Below are 18,971 nucleotides of genomic sequence, written 5' to 3' on the forward strand. Positions count from 1 at the left end.
CACAAGGTGGCTTGGACTAACATTATGGAGGGGGAGTAGGGAAACTCAACAAAGGGCTGCCACTTTCACCAGCGCCATGTTCTTCTTAACCATAGTTTCCCCAAGCAATTTGTCAAAATGGTGTTATTTTGAGTGAAAGAGACAACCCTCATTTTTCCTTGCAAGGAAAATACTCTTACCTGGACAGTTTCTATGAAAACAGAAAATGAGTTCTCCCCACAATCTCTAGCAAATAAGTACTGGCAGATGCCACTGAAGGTGAAATGCTTGTTGTCAAAGCTTTTGAAATGGGATTGGCCAGTGACAGAGCATTCACCTGGGGAAACAAAAAACACACCACTGCCTCAGACCAAACAATATCATTTTACACTAAGGCAGAATAGTCTTGCTCATTTTCAAGGCAAACACACACAAACACACAAAGTAGATCTAAACACTTTCCTGATTCAAATGGCTGGCCAATGCACACAAGATGCTTCTCTCAAAGCGTATTCCTCTCTGGCTGCAACCGTAAGAACCACCACTCAAAAGTAGTATCACTGAAAACTGAGCACACTTTGTAGGCCTGAGCAAACTTTTTGGGGCAGCAGGGGGAGCCCAATTGGAAGTGTCTGTTAATTTTGGTTCTCTTTTTCTCATTTTTTCCAGTCTTAAATTCAGTTCTCCACATTTCTACAGCAATTTGCATTTATTATTTTAAAACAAAATCCTCATATTTATTTATGTAATAAATTTTATATACCACTTGATTGTTTAAAAAACAAAATCTAGATGGTTTTCATAAAAATTCTTCAGTATTTTAGTGTGGATTTCTCCTAACAAACACAATTTTGTATGCAGCTTTGACTAAAGTACACTTTTGCAAGCAATTTATCATAATGAATTTTTGTATGTTATTTTCACTATTATATTCATTTAGTGCACATTCCCCCTAATACATGCATTTTTATGAACCCTGGTTGGAGAACTGCATTGCAACATTTGGATAAGCGTGGATTTCGAAGGCTGGCTGTGTTTCAGTTCTCATGTTGTTTTGGAAAGTGCAAATTTGATACATTGAGCTTTATATGCGAACTGAATCAAACCACACACACTCATCCCTAATCATGACAAAGGGACTGTTTTAATGTCCCCACCTTCAGATCACTCACTCCTGTAAAGAGGTATGTATAAAATGTTTTTTTATTCTCAGATTCACCTCAATGGATCTGAGCATAAGAAACTATAATTTGAGTGACCTCAATAATACAGGCCTTGTGTGGACCCCAAGGTTCAGGATGGTAAGAACTGGCTTGCTATTCTCAGGAAGAAACCTAAAGATCATGAGTTTCTGTATCAGTAGAAAACAGGCTTCTAACAAACAATGGGAACCATCTGGACAAGGGTCGGGATATCCTTTAACCTTTACGGGATAAGAGACCAATCACCCAAACCCAAGACTTTACAGTAAACATTTCTCAGGAGACAGGGGACTTATCAGAAAACACATCTGATAAAGCCAGAACTCCTATCTGCAATTCCAAAGTTTTCCATTGTTCTTCACTTGTCACATCAGAATCTCCCTCCCATGTTACATGTTACTCAGTTCAGAAATACATATATGGTCATGATTCCATGGGTTTTAGCAGCACTTCTCTCTTGGGGGCTCAACTGTTGCCTTATTCTACACAACGCACCCTAGGAACAGCATTGGGGCTACACAGAACCATGAGAACGAAGGAAGAGTAAGATCTTTCAAGTCTAGTGAAGCCTACAGTAAGGGCGGAGCTTTGGCTCACGGGCTAGACATGGACGTTCCATTCTGACTTAGAGTCTTGCTGCAGTCTTCAGGAAAGGTACATTCACCACCAACTTCTGGGCTTGTTTCTTTCTCTCTGTGTGTGATTTGATGTAATTCTGAATGTGCACAGGTTTAGGCTCTCTGTATTATTCTATCTAGAGTACTAGGGATGAGCGATTGGGTTGAAGCTAGAAAGCTGCCCATTTTGACTGAAATTATAAAATGCAATATTTTTCCTGTTTCTTCTTCTAATAAACCAATCTTTATTTTACTTTCTGTGTGGTTCATTGGATTTAAGGGTAAAGTTGTACATGCATAAGAATGATGTGCAGGTTTAATTCCAGCAAAAGATTTCACTTTCCTCACAAAGGGGCATTTGAATGTTTAGTGAATAAACACACATGTGGAGATTCACACACACACATGTAACACTCCCTGTCTGACTGAGAAAACCAAATCCAGAGTGTGCCCAGCTATATGTATTGGCCTGATGACCTGTTGGCCCCATGGTTGTCACGGAGACCATGAAGTCTTGAGCAGGCCCAGACAGAATATCTCACAAAACTAACAGCCTTGGGGTCCTCAACACCACATCCAGGGCCACATCCATCAGCTCAGTTAGGGAGATTGTTGGGCAGCAGGGTGGATGGTACACTAACAAAATCCCCAATCTGTCTCGCTGGCCTAAGACACAATGCAAACACTCCAGATTGATACTCAGATGCATAGGAAGGCCAGAATGGTATTCCTATACAGGGCCGGCCCCAGGCATGCCGGGGCCCTTGGGCATCAGCTTGTTCTGGGCCCTGGTGTGTGCATGTGTGCACGTGTGTGTGCATCCCCACCTACCTGTCTCCACTCCCCTTCCCCCCACCACACCCCACCTACCTGTCTCTGCTTCCCCTTCCCCTGGAGCTACAGGGGCCCCTCTGCTCCCCTTCCGCGATCCGCAGCAACAGCTGTGGATTGCAGGGCAGGAGCTTCCGCCTGCTCATCATTCCCTTGCCCAACCTACCTGTCTCCTGTCTTTTAGCATTGCCATTAACCAAGATGGCGGACATGGTTTCCCTAAGGGAATGAAGCCTCCGCCACCATCTTGGTTGGTGGCATGCTATTTCTTCTTTTCATCTTCTGCAGGTAAGGCAGTGGATATGCTGAATTTCGTTGCAAGAATGGACTGGATGAGGGCCAATAAAATGAAGCTTAATCCAGACGTTATTGATATGCTGTTGATGGGTGGATCCTCTAACCAGCTGTGTGATGTGCAGCCTGCTCTAGAAGGGGTCACATTCTCTGAAGGAGCGGGTTCCCAGTTTGGTGGTTCCCCTGGATTCATTGCTATTGCTTGAAGAACAGGTGCCCTTGGTGGAGTGGAGTGCCTTTCACCAGTTGGTAGCCCAACTATGACCCTATCTGGACAGGGATAACTTGACTACAGTAATCACCTAAAGGATGGATTATTGCAATGTGCTCTACATGGGACAAATTTTGAAAATGGTTTGGAATCTTCAATTCCTAATTGTTGACTGATTTGAGGAGAACAGATCATATAACACCAATTCTGTTCCAGCCACTCTGGTTCCCTGTATGCTTTGAAGCCAAATCAAAGTGCTGGTATTGACCTTTAAAGCGTTTTACAGTTCAGAACCTAATATCTTCTAGAACACCTCTCCTGATATGAACCTATCTGGATTCTTATATCTTTGTCTGAGGCCCTTCTCCAGCTTCCCCCTCTGAGGGGTTCTCAGAGGGTGGCGACAAGGGAGAGGGCTGCTGCAGCGAGAGGAGTGTTTGTATCGTCTCTCCTCTTTTAAATTTCACTGGACTATTCTTGCTTACTTCCGAGTGACAGCGCCCGGGCTACTACAGTGTCGAGGACATCCCGGTTGTGGGCGAAAGTGGCATGAATTTCTTGGACCAGTCTGTGATTAAGAAAGGGCAGGTAAACGAGCTTTGCTGCCAGACTACCAGACTGTGCTGCTCCCCCTTGCTTCCTGTACCACTGCTGCCGCCGCTGCCTCCACCTCTTCTTATGACCATGACGACTAACTAATCTACCATCACGGCCGGCGGGAGCCATCTACCCAACTTGCCGCTTGCCATCTCTTTGTCATCTATTGTAATATCGCGGGCTGCAGATGAGAGGGTGGCCTTACCGCTTCCCTGTCCTCTCGTGGCTGCTTGTCCCGCTGCTTGCGGTGGTTGGTTTTGCATGCCCCTGCCCGCTTCGTCTTTTCTGGCTCTGGTTTCTCGAGGTGCGGTGCAGAGGGGGAGACTTTGGGGGCAGGGGGTGTTGCCGCTGTTGTTGTCGTCTGCTGGAGGGACAGTTGCTGTTGTCGTTTGCGACGGTGCTGCTGCTCTTTCCGATTGTTGCCCTCGTTGGCTTTCCCGGTTGGACTGCTGCAGATCGGCTGGTGCTACGTTGACGTTGTGCCTTGCAGGACTGGATCTTGGACGTTTGCTCAGCTGTGACTAATTTTCTCCGCCTGCCTGCCGGGAGAGGGGCGTCACCTCTGCTCGAGGAAGGAGAGCTGTGATTGCTGTTAGTTGTTGTTGCTGCTGCGCCTCTGGCTGTTACCATTGTTGCCCAATTTTTTTGGAAGGAGAGCTGCTATTATTGCTGCTTTAGCATCTATTGCAGCTTTTGTTTTGTGTGAGAGTGTGTTGGTGTGTGATGTGAGTGAATGTGTATGTGGATTGTGTGTGTAAGTCTTGGGTTTGTACCATGTGCCTGGGAGAGAGGATTCAGAGCCGAGTGGGAAGATTTGAGGGGGCACAAATTGGTGTAGTGACGGGTAGAGGAAGATATGGCGTTGTGCGGAAGACTTGCCAGGTGAGGGGAACTCGGCCCAGGCAATTAACGGCTGTGCCTTGTTCCGGTCTCCCCCACAACCACAGGTCTGTTGGTTGTCCTATCAGCCAGCTCTCAGATCTCCGGATGTTGCTTCTAAATGCCAGATCGGTACATAATAAGATCTCTCTCATTCATAACTTAATTGTGGATGAGGTAGCCGATCTGGCATGTGTAACTGAGACCTGGGTGGGTGAGCAGGAAGGAGTTAGTCTCTCCCAGCTGTGCCCACCGGGGTACTTGATTCAGCATCAGGGTAGATCTGAGGGTCGGGGAGGGGGGATTGCTGTGGTCTATAGGAGTTCCCTCTCCCTCTCCAAGCACCCTGTCCATGTGACTACTGGTCTGGAGTGTTTGCATCTTGTGTTGGGCCAACGGGACAGATTGGGGATTCTGTTGGTGTACCGCCCACCCAGCTGCCCAACGGACTCCCTAACTGAGCTGACGGAGGTGGTCTCGGATGTATTGTTGAGATCCCGCAGACTGTTGGTGCTGGGGGATGTCAACATTCATGCCGAGTCCACCTTATCTGGGGCAGCTCAGGACTTCATGGTTTCCATGACAACCATGGGGCTGTCACAATATGTTATTGGCCCAACGCATGTAGCAGGACATACTCTTGATTTGGTTTTCGCAACTGGACAGGGGGATGGTGATCTGAATGTTGGGAGTTTTACATCAGTCCCTTTGTCATGGTCAGATCACCGCTTGTTGAGGTTTAGACTTACAGCGGCTTTTCCCCTCTGCAAGGGTGGGGGATCTATTAAGATAGTCCGCCCCCAGAGACTGATGACTTCTGGTGATTTTCAAAGAGCTCTGGGGAGTTTTCCAGCTGATAGGGCTGGTGCTCCTGTCGAAACCCTGGTTGAACTGTGGAATACAGAAATGACCCGGGCAGTTGACATAATCACTCCTGCGCGCCCTCTCCTGTGTAGAGCTCATGCCGCTCCTTGCTGTACTCCGGAGCTGAGAGCGATGGAACAGTATAGGAGATGGCTTGAGTGCAGATGGAGGCGAACTCCTGATGGATGCAATGATGCACTGGTAAGTGCCTATACTAAGCTATACTTGGGGTCGGTGAGGGCAGCAAAAAAGCAATATTTTGCTGCCACTATTACATCTTCCATCTCCCACCCGGCGGAGCTTTTCAAAATTGTCCGAGGTCTATTACATTCTGGCCCTAGGGACACGGTGGAGCCATCTGAGGCCCGCTGCAATGAATTTGCTAGGCACTTCCAGGATAAAATGTCTTGCATTCGCCAGGATTTAGACTCCAATGTTATAGCAGTTGAATCGAATGAGGTGTCCAGAACTCGGCCTTGTCTTGATTTTTTGGATGAGTTTCAGTTGGTACAGCTGGAGGACGTTGACAAGGTGCTTGGACTGGTGCGTGCAACCACTTCTAGGTTGGATCCTTGCCCCTCTTGGCTGATAAAAGCTAGCAGGATTGGGACAGCCGGCTGGGCCAGGGAAGTGATTAATGCCTCATTGCAAGAGGGAGTGCACTTGTCCCTAGCTGTCTGAAAGAGGTGGTAGTAAGACCACTTCTGAAGAAATCGTCTCTGGACCCAGAAAATCTTAATAACTATAGGCCGGTAGCAAATGTTCCATTCCTGGGCAAGGTCCTGGGACGAGTGGTTGCCAACCAGCTCCAGACATTCTTGGATGAGACCAATTATCTGGATCCATTTCAGTCGGGTTTCAGGCCTGGTTTTGGTATGGAGACAGCCTTGGTCGCCCTGTATGATGACCTTTGTCGGGAGAAAGACAGGGGGAGTGTGACTCTGCTGATTCTCCTTGATCTTTCAGCGGCTTTTGATACCATCGACCATGGTATCCTTCTGGGTAGACTCGCTGATTTGGGAGTTGGCGGCACTGCTTCCGCTCCTACTTGGTGGGCTATCTCCAGAGGGTAGTGCTGGGGGAGCATTGCTCGACATCCTGGGCCCTCCAGTATGGAGTTCTGCAGGGGTCAGTTCTGTCCCCCATGCTCTTCAACATCTACATGAAACAGTTGGGTTCGGTAATCTGGAGCTTTGGAGTGCGTTGCCATCAGTATGCTGATGACACGCAGCTCTACTTCTCTTTTTCATCTTTTTCAGGTGAGGCTGTCAATGTGCTGAACCGATGCCTGGCTGCGACAATGGACTGGATGAGAGCTAACAAACTGAGGCTCAATCCAGACAAGACTGAGTTGCTGTTAGTGGGTGGTTCTCCTGACCGGATGGTGGATGTTCGCCCTGTTCTGGATGGGGTTGCACTCCCCCTGAAGGAGCAGGTTCGTAGCTTGGGAGTTCTTTTAGAACCATCCCTGTCACTCGAGGCACAAGTAGCCTCGGTGGCATGGAGTGCTTTTTATCAACTTCGGATGGTGGCCCAGCTACGTCCCTATCTGGACAGAGAGAACCTCGCTTCAGTTGTTCATGCTCTGGTAACCTCTAAATTAGATTACTGCAATGCACTCTATGTGGGGCTGCCTTTGAAGACGGTCCGGAAACTGCAGCTCATGCAAAATGCAGCGGCCAGATTGATAACAGGGACCCGGCGGTCCGAACATATAACACCGATTCTGGCCCGCTTGCATTGGCTGCCTATATGTTTCCGGGCCCGGTTCAAAGTGCTGGTGTTAACCTATAAAGCCTTACACGGTTCGGGACCACAATACCTGATGGAACGCCTCTCCCGATATGAACCTACCCATACACTACGCTCAACATCGAAGACCCTCCTCCGGGTGCCTACTCATAGGGAAGCTCGGAGGATGGCAACAAGAAAAAGGGCCTTTTCAGTGGTGGCCCCCGAATTATGGAACAATCTTCCTGATGAGGTATGCCTGGCACCAACATTATTATCTTTTCAGCGCCAGGTCAAAACTCTCCTCTTCTCCCAGGCATTTTAATATGTGTTAAAAAAATTTTTTAACTTTTTAAGAATTTAAAAATTTTAAAGTTGTTTTAAATTTTGCAGTTGTCAGCACACTTGGATGAAACGGATTATTTGGATCCATACCAATCGGGTTTCAGGACTGGACATGGTACTGAAACAGCCTTGGTCGCTCTGGTGGATGATATGAGGAGGGCATTAGATAGGGCAGAATTCACCTTTCTTGTCCTCCTGGATCTCTCAGCGGCTTTTGATACCGTTGACCACGGTATCCTGTTAGATCGCCTGGAGGGATTGGGAATAGAAGGCACTGTTTTACAGTGGTTCCAATCCTTTCTCTCTGACAGGCATCAACAGGTAGCATTGGGAGATGAGGTTTCAGACCCTTGGCCCCTCATTTGTGGAGTGCCACAGGGCTCTATCCTCTCTCCCATGCTATTTAACATCTATGTAAAACCGCTGGGAGCCATCATCAGGAGTTTTGGGCTGCGGTGTCACCAATATGCTGATGACACGCAGCTCTATCTCTCTTTTAAATCCTCACCGGAGTTGGCTGTGGAAATCTTGTCCAAGTGCCTGGAATCCGTGAGTGGGTGGATGGGAAGGAACAGGCTGAAGCTCAATCCTGATAAGACCGAGGTGCTGCTTGTGGGTGACAGGGGAAGGTTAGGTGTTGTCGACCTGAAGCTTAATGGGGTGAGTCTACCCCTGAAGGATCAGGTCCGCAGCCTCGGGGTTGTTCTTGATTCCAAGCTGTCCATGGAGGTGCAGATTTCAGCAGTGAGCCGGGCAGCTTGGTATCAGCTACACCTTATACGGAGGCTGCAACCCTACCTCCCTATTCATCAGCTCCCACTGGTAGTACATGCTCTGGTCACCTCTCGATTAGACTACTGCAATGCGCTCTACGTGGGGTTATCCTTGAAAACGGTCCAGAAATTACAACTAGTGCAGAATGCGGTGGCTTGTCTGCTCACAAACAGCCACCGCCGTGATCACATTACGCCAGTATTATTTCACCTACATTGGCTTCCAGTTGTTTTCCGGGCCCAATTCAAGGTGTTGGTGTTAACCTTTAAATCCCTATATGGTCTCGGCCCAGTTTACCTGAAGGAGCACCTCCAGTACCACAAATTAAGCCACCCGACTAGATCAGCCACACAGGGCCTTCTCTCAGAAAACAGCTAGAAAACAACTAGAGAGAGGGCATTTTCAGTGGCGGCCCCCACTCTCTGGAACTCCCTCCCATTCGATCTCTGCCATGCCCCTTCCCTAGATACATTTCGCCGAGCCTTAAAAACTTGGCTCTTTGGACAGGCCTTCGGGATCTCCGGGGTGGGCTAATTTTTCTATGTTTGTTTTAAATTGTTTATTGATTGCCCTACATTGTTTTATACTGCTGCTATTTAAAATGATTATGGTTGACTGCATTGTATTTTATTCTGTATTTATATTGTATTTTATTAATTTTAATATGTACGTCGCCTAGAGTGGCTTCGGCCAGATAGGCGACACAAAAATTAAATTTATTATTATTATTATTATAAATTGTCTAAATTATGTGGTTTTGTTGTGAACTGCCCAGAGAGCTTCGGCTATGGGGCGGTATATAAATTTAATAAAATAAATAAATAAATTTGTGACTCCCCATCTGTGGAATGCTCTCCTCAGTGAGGTCCAGCTGTTGCCTTCATTGTCGTCCTTTCAGCCCAGGAAAAGACTTGCCATTTTTCCCAGGCTTTTGACAGAGTAAGATGATGTTGCTTGTTATTAGGATGTTGCTAATGGGGGTTGTTTTTGTTTTATGGTATAAAATATTTATTTGTGTTTTTAACAGTGTTGTAAATCACTTGGAGATCTTTGGGTTACAAGCAACTAACAAGTCATCATCATCATCATCATCATCATCATCATCATCATCATCATCATCATCATCATCATCATCATCATCATCATCATCATCATCATCATCATCATCATCGGAGCAGTATTAAATTTGTGTTTTGTAGAAATACAGTTCTAAAACTTGAGGATCAGCTAGGGAAATTCAATGAATTTGAAACTAGATTAAGGAGTGACAAAAGGAAGTATTTCTTTATTAAATGTATAATGAACACTTGGAATTTACAAGCAGTATATGAGGTAGTGGTCCCAAGCTTACATGGCTTCAAATAAGAAATGAAACCAGTTCATGGAGGATAAGTCTCTCAACAGCTATTAGCCATGACAGCCAAACAGAAATGAACAAGAGATAGCCAGCACCTTTCTATTATGCTTGTGCGAATCCAGCAACATCTGGCTGTCCACTAATGGAAATAGACTTCTGGACAAAATGGGCCACGGCCTGATCTAGCAGAGCTATTCTTATGGTCTTTAAAGTGTCCACATAGAGCAATTGCAAAGCTAGGCCCTTCAAAAATAATAATTATCCAGGTTATTACATATCAATCCTGTGAAAGCTCTTGCTTAGTCTCATAGCACTTTTTGAGTGTGCTAAATTAAACAACACAAATGAAATTGAGACAACTCCTATCCAATCCCTGTTCTTGACTATGCACAAAACATCCTGCATCAAGCAGGATTCATTTTACAGAAAGAACCTATGTGTGATCTCCGAGTTGGGCTGTAGTTAAGTTCTTAACAGGAAAAAAAACAGTTCTAAAGATATTGTGTGGAAATACATCCCATTGTCTTCAAACAACATTTGCCTTTGACCCAACTCTCCTTCATTTTGATAGGACCTTCTCACTCTCTACAAAACACAGGATCACAGATCAGGGATATTTCAGGCCCCAAATCATGGACTTTCAAGTTTCATTGGGAGGTGGGGAAGTGAACCTCTAGCCCATTCCCTTATATCTCCATAAGGAAAAGCAGGCAGGCAAATTACTAAGCAATACTTCTCAGGGTTCTGGCCAATGAGTACAAAAGCTCTGGAATAACTGACAAGCACTTACTCACCAAAAGTGTGCAAATATCTATCTTTTCATCTTCACAACGTGAGGCACTTGAAACTAATTTCTGAAATATATTATGCTGATTCACTCACTGGTCAATCAATATCAACATACCTGGGCAAGGTTCATTGCTGCAGATCCAGGTACCATGCCTACAAATACTGGAAAATACAATTTTTATGTATTAGATACATGGACAAATTTAATGTATCCTATTATTATTTACACTGCAGCTAAAGTACACATGATGTGGGACATTTGTGACTCGATCTCCTTTTTCGTTAACAGCCATGTGGATGAATCTGATGGGACAATGACACTGAGGAAAGGAAGCCATGTGGTACTAGGATAAGGCCTCTACTTGCCACCCTGGGCTCCTGCTGGGAGGAAGGGCGGGATATAAATCAAAATAAACACTTAAAAGGCTTGTTGAAAGAGGAAAGTCTTCAGCAGGTGCCAAAAAGATAACAGAGATGGCGCCTGTCTAATATTTAAGGAGAGGGAATTCCAAAGAGTAGGTGCCACTAAACAAAAGGTTCATTTCCTATGTTATACGGAAAGAACCTCCTGATAAGATGTTCTGCAGAGCGCAGTGATCGACTGGGTATATAAGGAATAAGATAGTATTTCAAGTATCCTGGTCCCAATCTGCATAGGGATTTGTACACCAAAACCAGCACCTTGAACTTGGTCTGGTAGCTAATGGGCAGCCAGTACAGTTCTTTCAGCAGCAGGGTGACATGTTGGCAATACCCTGCCCCACTGAGCAGTCATGCCACTGCATTTTGCACCAGCTGTACCTTCCAGACCAAACTCAAGGACAGCCCCTCATAGAATGCATTACAGTAATCCAGCCTGGAGGTTACCAGTGCATGGACAACAGTGGTCCATGCTATCCTGTTCCAGAAACGGCCATAGCTGTCTTACCAGATGAAGATGGTAAAAGGCACTCCTAGACACTTAAGAGCCTTCGGGCTTAGGGCGGTATATAAATTAAATAAAATAAATAAATAAATAAATAAGTCACCTGGGCTTCTAGTGACAAAGATGGATCCAGGAGCATTCCCAGACTATGAACCTGCTCTTTCAAGAGGGAGTACAACTCCATCCAAAGCAGGCAATTGACCAACTATCCAGACTTGGGAACTACCTACACACAGTACCTCCATGTTGCTAGGACTCAGACTCAGCCAGAAACCATCGGGAAAGAAGGAGTTGGCAATAGCAACCTGAATGGCATTCTACTTCTGACTAAATGTGCAGAGCATAATCTTGTTATTACAAACACACTCTTTTGCCAGAAAAATAAATTTAAAACATTATGGAAGCACCCTCGGTCAAAACACTGGCACCTCCTGGATTACATAATTGTCCGTGCCAGAGATCATCATGATGTACTCCTCACTAGGGCCATGACAAGTGCTGATGACTGCTGGACAGATCACCAATTAATTCGATCCACTATGGCCATTAATATTGTTCCTCAACGTAGGCTCCAAAGAAGAAAATGAACATCCATTTCCTTCAAGATCCTATTAAGCAAGCCTGCTTTCAAACAACTTTCAAGAAACATCTACCGACGGAACTCCCTGAAAATGTCGAGGAACACTGGATTAAACTGAAGACATCCATTATTGCACCATGTGAACAAATGATTGGATACCAAACTAAGAAACATCAGGATTGGTTTGATGAGAATGATAGTGAGATGGAACACATCATCGACAAGAAAAAGAAAGCCTTCCAGATATGGCAGAAAGACATTAACTGTGCTGCTAAGAAAAAAATCTATGCTAGTGCAAAGGCTGAGGTGCAAAGAAGAACTAGAGAACTTAAGAACGCCTGGTGAATAAAGAAAGCTCAAGAAATCCAGCACTTTGCAGATCCTCACGATGCACTGGGCTTTTTTAATGCCACAAAGGCAATCTATGGACCAACAAATTACGGTACAAATCCCTTATCTTCAATGGATGGTAGCAAACTGTCATGGCCCTGTCAGAGGACTCATCAGATGAGGATGACTCGGGAGTAACAGCAGCAGACCCAGAAGCAGCAGACCCAGAAGGAGAAATGGAGGAAACTCCTGAGAACCCAGCTCCTTCTCCCCCTCAGCTGCAGAGCACCCCAGACACAGCTGAAGCCCTTCAGCCAGACGCAGAGAGTGAACAGGATACTCCCCCCTCACCTGCAGAACGTAGACAACAGAAGGTCAGGCAGAAGAGGGGCAGGCCTGTCCACTTAAGGCCAAAACACTGAGGGCTCACACCTGCTGACAAACCTGCTCCTTAAAAGTCAAACCTTGGGTTCAGCTTGTTGCTGACTACAACGTCAGGCGTGACCACTGTGTGTCTTCCTATCCCCTGAACCTTGACTTGGACTGATCTCTCGGCAAACTAGACCCGGACCTTCACTGACGTGTCTTCTGGATTTCTGGCTTGGCACGTAAGCTTTGAATGGCCTCTGCCCTTATCTTGCTTCCTCCTTGCTAGCCTGGCAGATTTATAGCCAAGCTGTCGGCTGAGGACTTACGGCCTGGCAATTACCAAGGAATCTCCAGCCCTGTCTGCACCCCCACCGACACTGCTGTCTCAGTGAAGAGCTGACAGTTTGTAGTCAGCCCAAAACAAAGCAAGCAACAAGTGAGTGGGGGAAGTGCCGACCATGGAGCAACTCCAGCAGGAAAACTTGCTCCTGCGCTCACAAGTAGACCAGCTGCTGTTGGCCGTCCAAGGCTTGCAAGCCCAGCTGTCAGCAGCCCCACCCACTCCACCTACAGGGAGAGCCAAGTGCCCTGTGACCCTCCCAGAGAAATTCACTGGGGCTTCAGAACAGCTCTCAGCATTCTTGGCCCAGGCCCACCTCTTCATGGAGTTACGACCAGAGGCCTTCCCAGATGATAAGACCCGGGTGGGATTCTTGATTAACCTCTGCACCGGGGCTGCAGCTAGATGGGCCACGTCCCTGCTCCTCGAGCGTAGCCCCGTGCTCAACGACCTAGCCGCCTTCACCAGGGAACTGAAGGCTATGTTTGAGGACCCAGTCAAATCAGCCACAGCCAACCGCCGCATACACAGGCTGCGGCAAGGCCGACGCCCCTTGGGGGAATATGTAACAGACTTTCATTTACTACAAGAAAACCTGGGCTGGAACAAAGCAGCTCTCATGGATCAATTTCAGGAGGGGCTGTCCGATGAGCTTCTGGATGAGCTAGCTAGGGTGGAGCACCCTAGAACCCTGTAAGCCCTAATACACCTGTGTCTCCAGATTGATGGGAGGCTGGAAAGCAGGCGTGCTGCCAACCGACCCCGGCCAGTCTACAGAGCTTTGGCCCCAGTGGCTGTGCCCTCGGAGCCCTCCGGCAAGGACCCTACACCCCCGGTAGAACCTATGCAGCTGGGAGGGGCTCAGCCACATCTTTCTGCTGCCGAAAAGCTGAGACACAGGCAGCAGGGCCTCTGCCTGTATTGTGGGGCCCAGGGACATTTTGCAGCCCATTGTTCCGCGAAACGACCCACAGTCCCTACCTTGGGAAACGCCCACGCCCCGGCCTCCACAGGCCCCTGAGCCGGGGCAACCTCATGGTTCAGTGGTCCCGCCACCTCAGTTCCTCACCGCCCAAGCATCTGACCATGTTGATCTCTCTGACAGTCCCCGGAAGCGGTACCCTCCAAGTACCAGCCATGCTGCACTCAGGATCCACCAGCAATTTCATGGACGTGTCCTTTGCCAATCTACACCAGGTTCCTAGTCAACCCATTTGTCGCCCTATCCTCGTGGAGACTATTGATGGCCGGCTTCTCGCCTCGGGCCCGGTAGTACAGGAGACAGTGCCGCTAGACATGGCCCTGGGTGAGCACCGGGAAAGCCTCCAGTTCTACCTGGCTGCAGCGCCCCACTTCCCGGTAGTGCTTGGCCTGCAGTGTCTACAGCGGCACGACCCCCTCATCCAGTGGTCCACAGGCCGACTGACCCTCAGATCCCCCTATTGCCAAACCACCTGTTGGGGGCCGAAGGAGCACATCCTGACTACCCGGGAGGCAAGCTCCGCGCTGGAGAAATTACAGGAAATGTACCGGGAGTCCCAGGATGTTTTTGGGATGCAAGAGGCAGACCAGTTGCCGCCCCATCGTCCTTATGACTGCCCCATTGACCTGCTCCCCGGAGCCAAGATTCCCATGGGCCGGATTTACTCCCTGTTGGAACCCAAACTGGCGGCCCTCAGAGAGTTCCTAGACAAGATCCTGCGTTGAGGATTCATTCGCCCCTCCACGTCACCTGCAGCCACCCCTGTACTATTCATAAAAAAGAAATGTGGGGAACTCCGGCTTTGTAATGACTACTGAGCCCTCAACCAGATTACAGTTCGGAATCGGTACCCTTTGCCCCTGATCCCAGAACTACTAGAGCGGCTGCGGGGCACTCGCATTTTCACCAAACTGGACCTGAGAGGGGCCTGTAACCTGGTGCGTATGCAGGAGGGAGATGAGTGGAAGACGGCCTTTCGCACCCGTTATGGACATTTTGAGTACACAGTGATGCCTTTTGGCTTGTGCAATGCCCCTGCCATCTTTCAGCACTTCATGAACGACATCTTCTGGGACCTCCTAGACCACTTCCTGGTGATCTACTTGGATGACATCCTGATCTACTCACAGAACCCCTCGGAACATAAGGAACACGTTCAAGTGGTGCTGCAGCGCCTGCGGGAGAACCACCTCTTTGCCAAGCTAGAAAAATGTGCATCTGACCTCACTACCGTGGATTTCCTAGGCCATCAGATCTCTCCCTCGGGTATCCACATGGACCCAGCCAAAATTGAGACCATCCTCCAATGGGCAGCTCCTTGAAGCCACAAAGATGTGCAGCGCTTTTTGGGCTTCGCCAACTATTACCGCCGGTTCATCTCCCACTTCTCCGAACTAACAATACCCATATTGGACCTGCTTCGAGGCAAAGAGAAGTTTGCTTGGACGGAGGCCGCTCAACAGGCCTTCCAGCGCCTCCAACAAGCCTTTACGTCTGAACCCATCCTCCAGCAACCCCACCAGACCTTACATAGTAGAGGCCGATGCATCCGATAAGGCAGTGGCAGCGGTCCTACTACAGCCGGTGGGGAACAAGCAGTCCCTGCTCCCCTGTGCGTTCCACTCCCGGAAACTCAATTCTTCGGAACAGAACTACATCATTTGGGAGAAGGAGTTACTGGCCATAAAAGTAGCCTTCGAGACCTGGCGTCATCTCTTGGAAGGGGCACACCATCCGGTACAGGTACGAACGGACCATCGAAACCTGGAGCACCTGCAAAGCGCCTGATGGCTTAACCAACGCCAGATCCGGTGGTCCCTGTTTTTCTCCCGGTTCCAGTTCACGGTCACCTACGTCCCCAGCCGCCGAAACACACAAGCAGATGCACTCTCTCGCAAGCCGGAATACCGAGCCGAGCAGTTCGATCGCCCCCTTCGCCCAATCCTCCGCCCAGAGAACTTCGCAGCTACCCACCAGCCACAACCCCTACTGGACCGGGTGCAGGAACAGCAGCAAAAGGACCCATACGCCCTGGCACAGCAGCAAGAGCTCCAGTCAGGAACGCCCACCCTGGACAGCCCATTTTCCTTGCAAAATGGCCTCTTGTACCACCAGAACCATTTGTACATTCCCCGGGAGCTCTGCGGGGAGAGGTGCTCCAACTCTGCCATGACAGCCAGCGTGCAGGTCATTTTGGAACCTATAAAACCCTCCACCTGGTCCTATGGGATTTCTGGTGGCCCCGGGTCCAAGTGGACATCAAGGACTATGTAGCTGCCTGTGATACCTGCCAGCGAGCCAAGGGACACCCTGGAAAGCCACCTGGGCTCCTGCTCCCGCTGCCTACCCCCCCAGGGCCCTGGCGCTCGGTCTCCCTGGATTTTATCACGGACTTACCGGCCTCCAGGGGAATGACCACCATCCTCGTGGTCGTAGACCTGTTCACCAAGATGGCCCATTTCCTCCCCTGTGCTGGACTACCCTCTGCCCCAAAAACTGCTCAACTGTTTTTGACCCAGGTTTTCCGTTTGCACGGCCTCCCCGACCACCTGATATCTGACCGAGGAGCCCAGTTCACTGCCCAGTTCTGGCAGGCACTGTTTCGGGCCCTGAACGTCCAGATTCACTTGTCCTCCGCCCACCACCCTTAATCAGATGGACAAACTGAATGCACCAACGCCACCGTAGAACAATACCTGCGGTGTTACACCTGTTTCCAACAGGACAATTGGGTGGATCTGTTACCTCTGGCTGAGTTCGCGTATAATAATTCCGTTCATGCATCCACACACCAGACTCCGTTCTTTGCCTCCTACGGCTACCACCCCCGATTCTTCCCCTCGGTGCAACCCCCTTCGCTGGTCCCCACTGCGGATGTCATGCTGCAGGAGTTGCAGGCCCTGCAGGCAGTCCTGAAGGAACAGCTGGAGCAGGCAAAGGGCTCGTATAAGCATTTTGCGGACCGCCATCACCAACCAGGCCCGCCGCTGAAGGTAGGGGACTGGGTATGGCTCTCGACCAAGTTCCTGCGTTCGCACTGTCCATCTCAAAAGCTGGAGGCTCGGAACGTAGGTCCCTTCAGTATCACCCAGCAGATTAACCCGGTGGTGTTTCGGCTCCAACTCCCTGCATCCTTCCACATTCACCCTGTCTTCCATAGATCACTGCTGACTCCCGCTCTCCCACCTCACCCCTTGAGTAGTAAGCCGCGCCCCCCGCCGCCGATACAAGTCAATGGGGAAGAGGAATTCGAAGTGGCACAGATCCTGGACTCCCGGAGGCATCGTGGCCGCCTCCAGTATCGCATAGACTGGCAGGGGTACAGCCCAGAGGAATGCTCATGGGAAGATGATTTGCAGGTGCATGCCCCTCGTCTGGTCCGTTGATTCCACCAGCACTACCCGGATAAGCCGGGCCCAGGTGGGAGGCGGCGGGTTGGTCGTGGGGAGGGGGATAGTGTCATGGCCCCATCACAGGACTCATCAGACGTGGATGACTCTGGAGTAACAGCAGCAGACCCAGAAGCAGCAGACCCAGAAGGAGAAATGGAGGAAACTCCTGAGAACCCAGTTCCTTCTCCCCCTCAGCTGCAGAGCACCCCAGACACAGCTGAAGCCCTTCAGCCAGACGCAGAGAGTGAACAGGATACTCCCCCCTCACCTGCAGAACGCGGACAACAGAAGGTCAGGCAGAAGAGGGGCAGGCCTGTCCACTTAAGGCCAAAACGCTGATGGCTCACACCTGCTGACAAACCTGCTCCTTAAAAGTCAAACCTTGGGTTCAGCTTGTTGCTGACTACAACGTCAGGCGTGACCACTGTGTGTCTTCCTATCCCCTGAACCTTGACTTGGACTGATCTCTCGGCAAACTAGACCCGGACCTTCACTGACGTCTCTTCTGGATTTCTGGCTTGGCACGTAAGCTTTGAATGGCCTCTGCCCTTATCTTGCTTCCTCCTTGCTAGCCTGGCAGATTTATAGCCAAGCTGCCGGCTGAGGACTTACGGCCTGGCAATTACCAAGGAATCTCCAGCCCTGTCTGCACCCCCACCGACACTGCTGTCTCAGTGAAGAGCTGACACAAACTTCTTAAGGATAAAGAGTCTATTGCACTGCGCTGGAAAGAGCATTACCACGACTTCCTTAATTGTAACTTTATTGTGGCTGGTGAGGTCTTCTCGCAAATTCCACAACAACAAATTAGAAACAAGCTTGCAGTATCCCCTAATTTGGATGAAGTCAGTAAAGCCATCAATCAAATGAAGAACAACAAAGCTAGTAGACCCGATGGGATTCCTGCTCAAGTCTTTAAAGACGGTGGGCCTGAACTTACACAACAACTTCATAAGCTCATGAAAAAAATCTGGATGAGGAAGAAGATCCCGGAAGACTTTAGGGACGCCATAATTATCACTCTTTTTAAGAAGAGTGATAGAACAGATTGTGGGAGCTATCGAGGTATCCCTCTTCTTGCTACCGCAGGTAAAATCCTTGCAAGGATCCTCGCAAATTGCCTCCTGCCGATCTCAGAGGACGTCTTCCCTAAATCTCAAAATGGTTTCCACCCTTCCAGGGGAGCAGAGGACATGATCTTCACTGCACAACAGCTTCAAGAAAAATACCAGGAGCAGAATTGACCTTTATATATGGCGTTTATTGATCTGACTAAGGCCTTTGACACTGTGAATCGAACCGCTCTCTGGACCATCCTTCTGAAAACTGGGTGCCCTGATAAATTTGTGAATATTTTGTGACTCCTTCATGACAACATGACAGCAACAATTTTGGACAACAGTGGCTTTCAGAGTGATCAATTCAGAGTCAGATCAGGTGTAAAACAGGGATGCTTCATTGCTCCCACCTTATTTGCTATCTTCATTGCTATGATTCTACACCTCATTGAGGGGAAACTTCCTACTGGTGTGGAAATCATATATCGAACAGATGGAAAGCTTTTTAATCTCAGTAAGCTGAAA

General features: G+C 48.7%; 1 protein-coding gene across 3 annotated transcripts in view; it reads right to left on the minus strand.

Moving 5' to 3' along the window:
* The window catches only part of VWF (von Willebrand factor), a 313,429-nt gene that overhangs the window by 235,265 nt on the left and 59,193 nt on the right, over window positions 1–18,971 (minus strand). For all 3 annotated transcript variants that reach the window (XM_061582613.1, XM_061582612.1, XM_061582614.1), the window contains 2 exons: window positions 10,586–10,632; window positions 180–316 (listed from right to left, as the gene is read on the minus strand). In XM_061582613.1, coding sequence (XP_061438597.1) covers window positions 180–316; window positions 10,586–10,632 — 184 coding nt within the window. The remainder of the gene's footprint in view (window positions 1–179; window positions 317–10,585; window positions 10,633–18,971) is intronic.

The sequence above is a fragment of the Rhineura floridana genome, chromosome 8 (genome assembly GCF_030035675.1).
Source record: "Rhineura floridana isolate rRhiFlo1 chromosome 8, rRhiFlo1.hap2, whole genome shotgun sequence".
Classification (NCBI taxonomy): domain Eukaryota; kingdom Metazoa; phylum Chordata; class Lepidosauria; order Squamata; family Rhineuridae; genus Rhineura; species Rhineura floridana.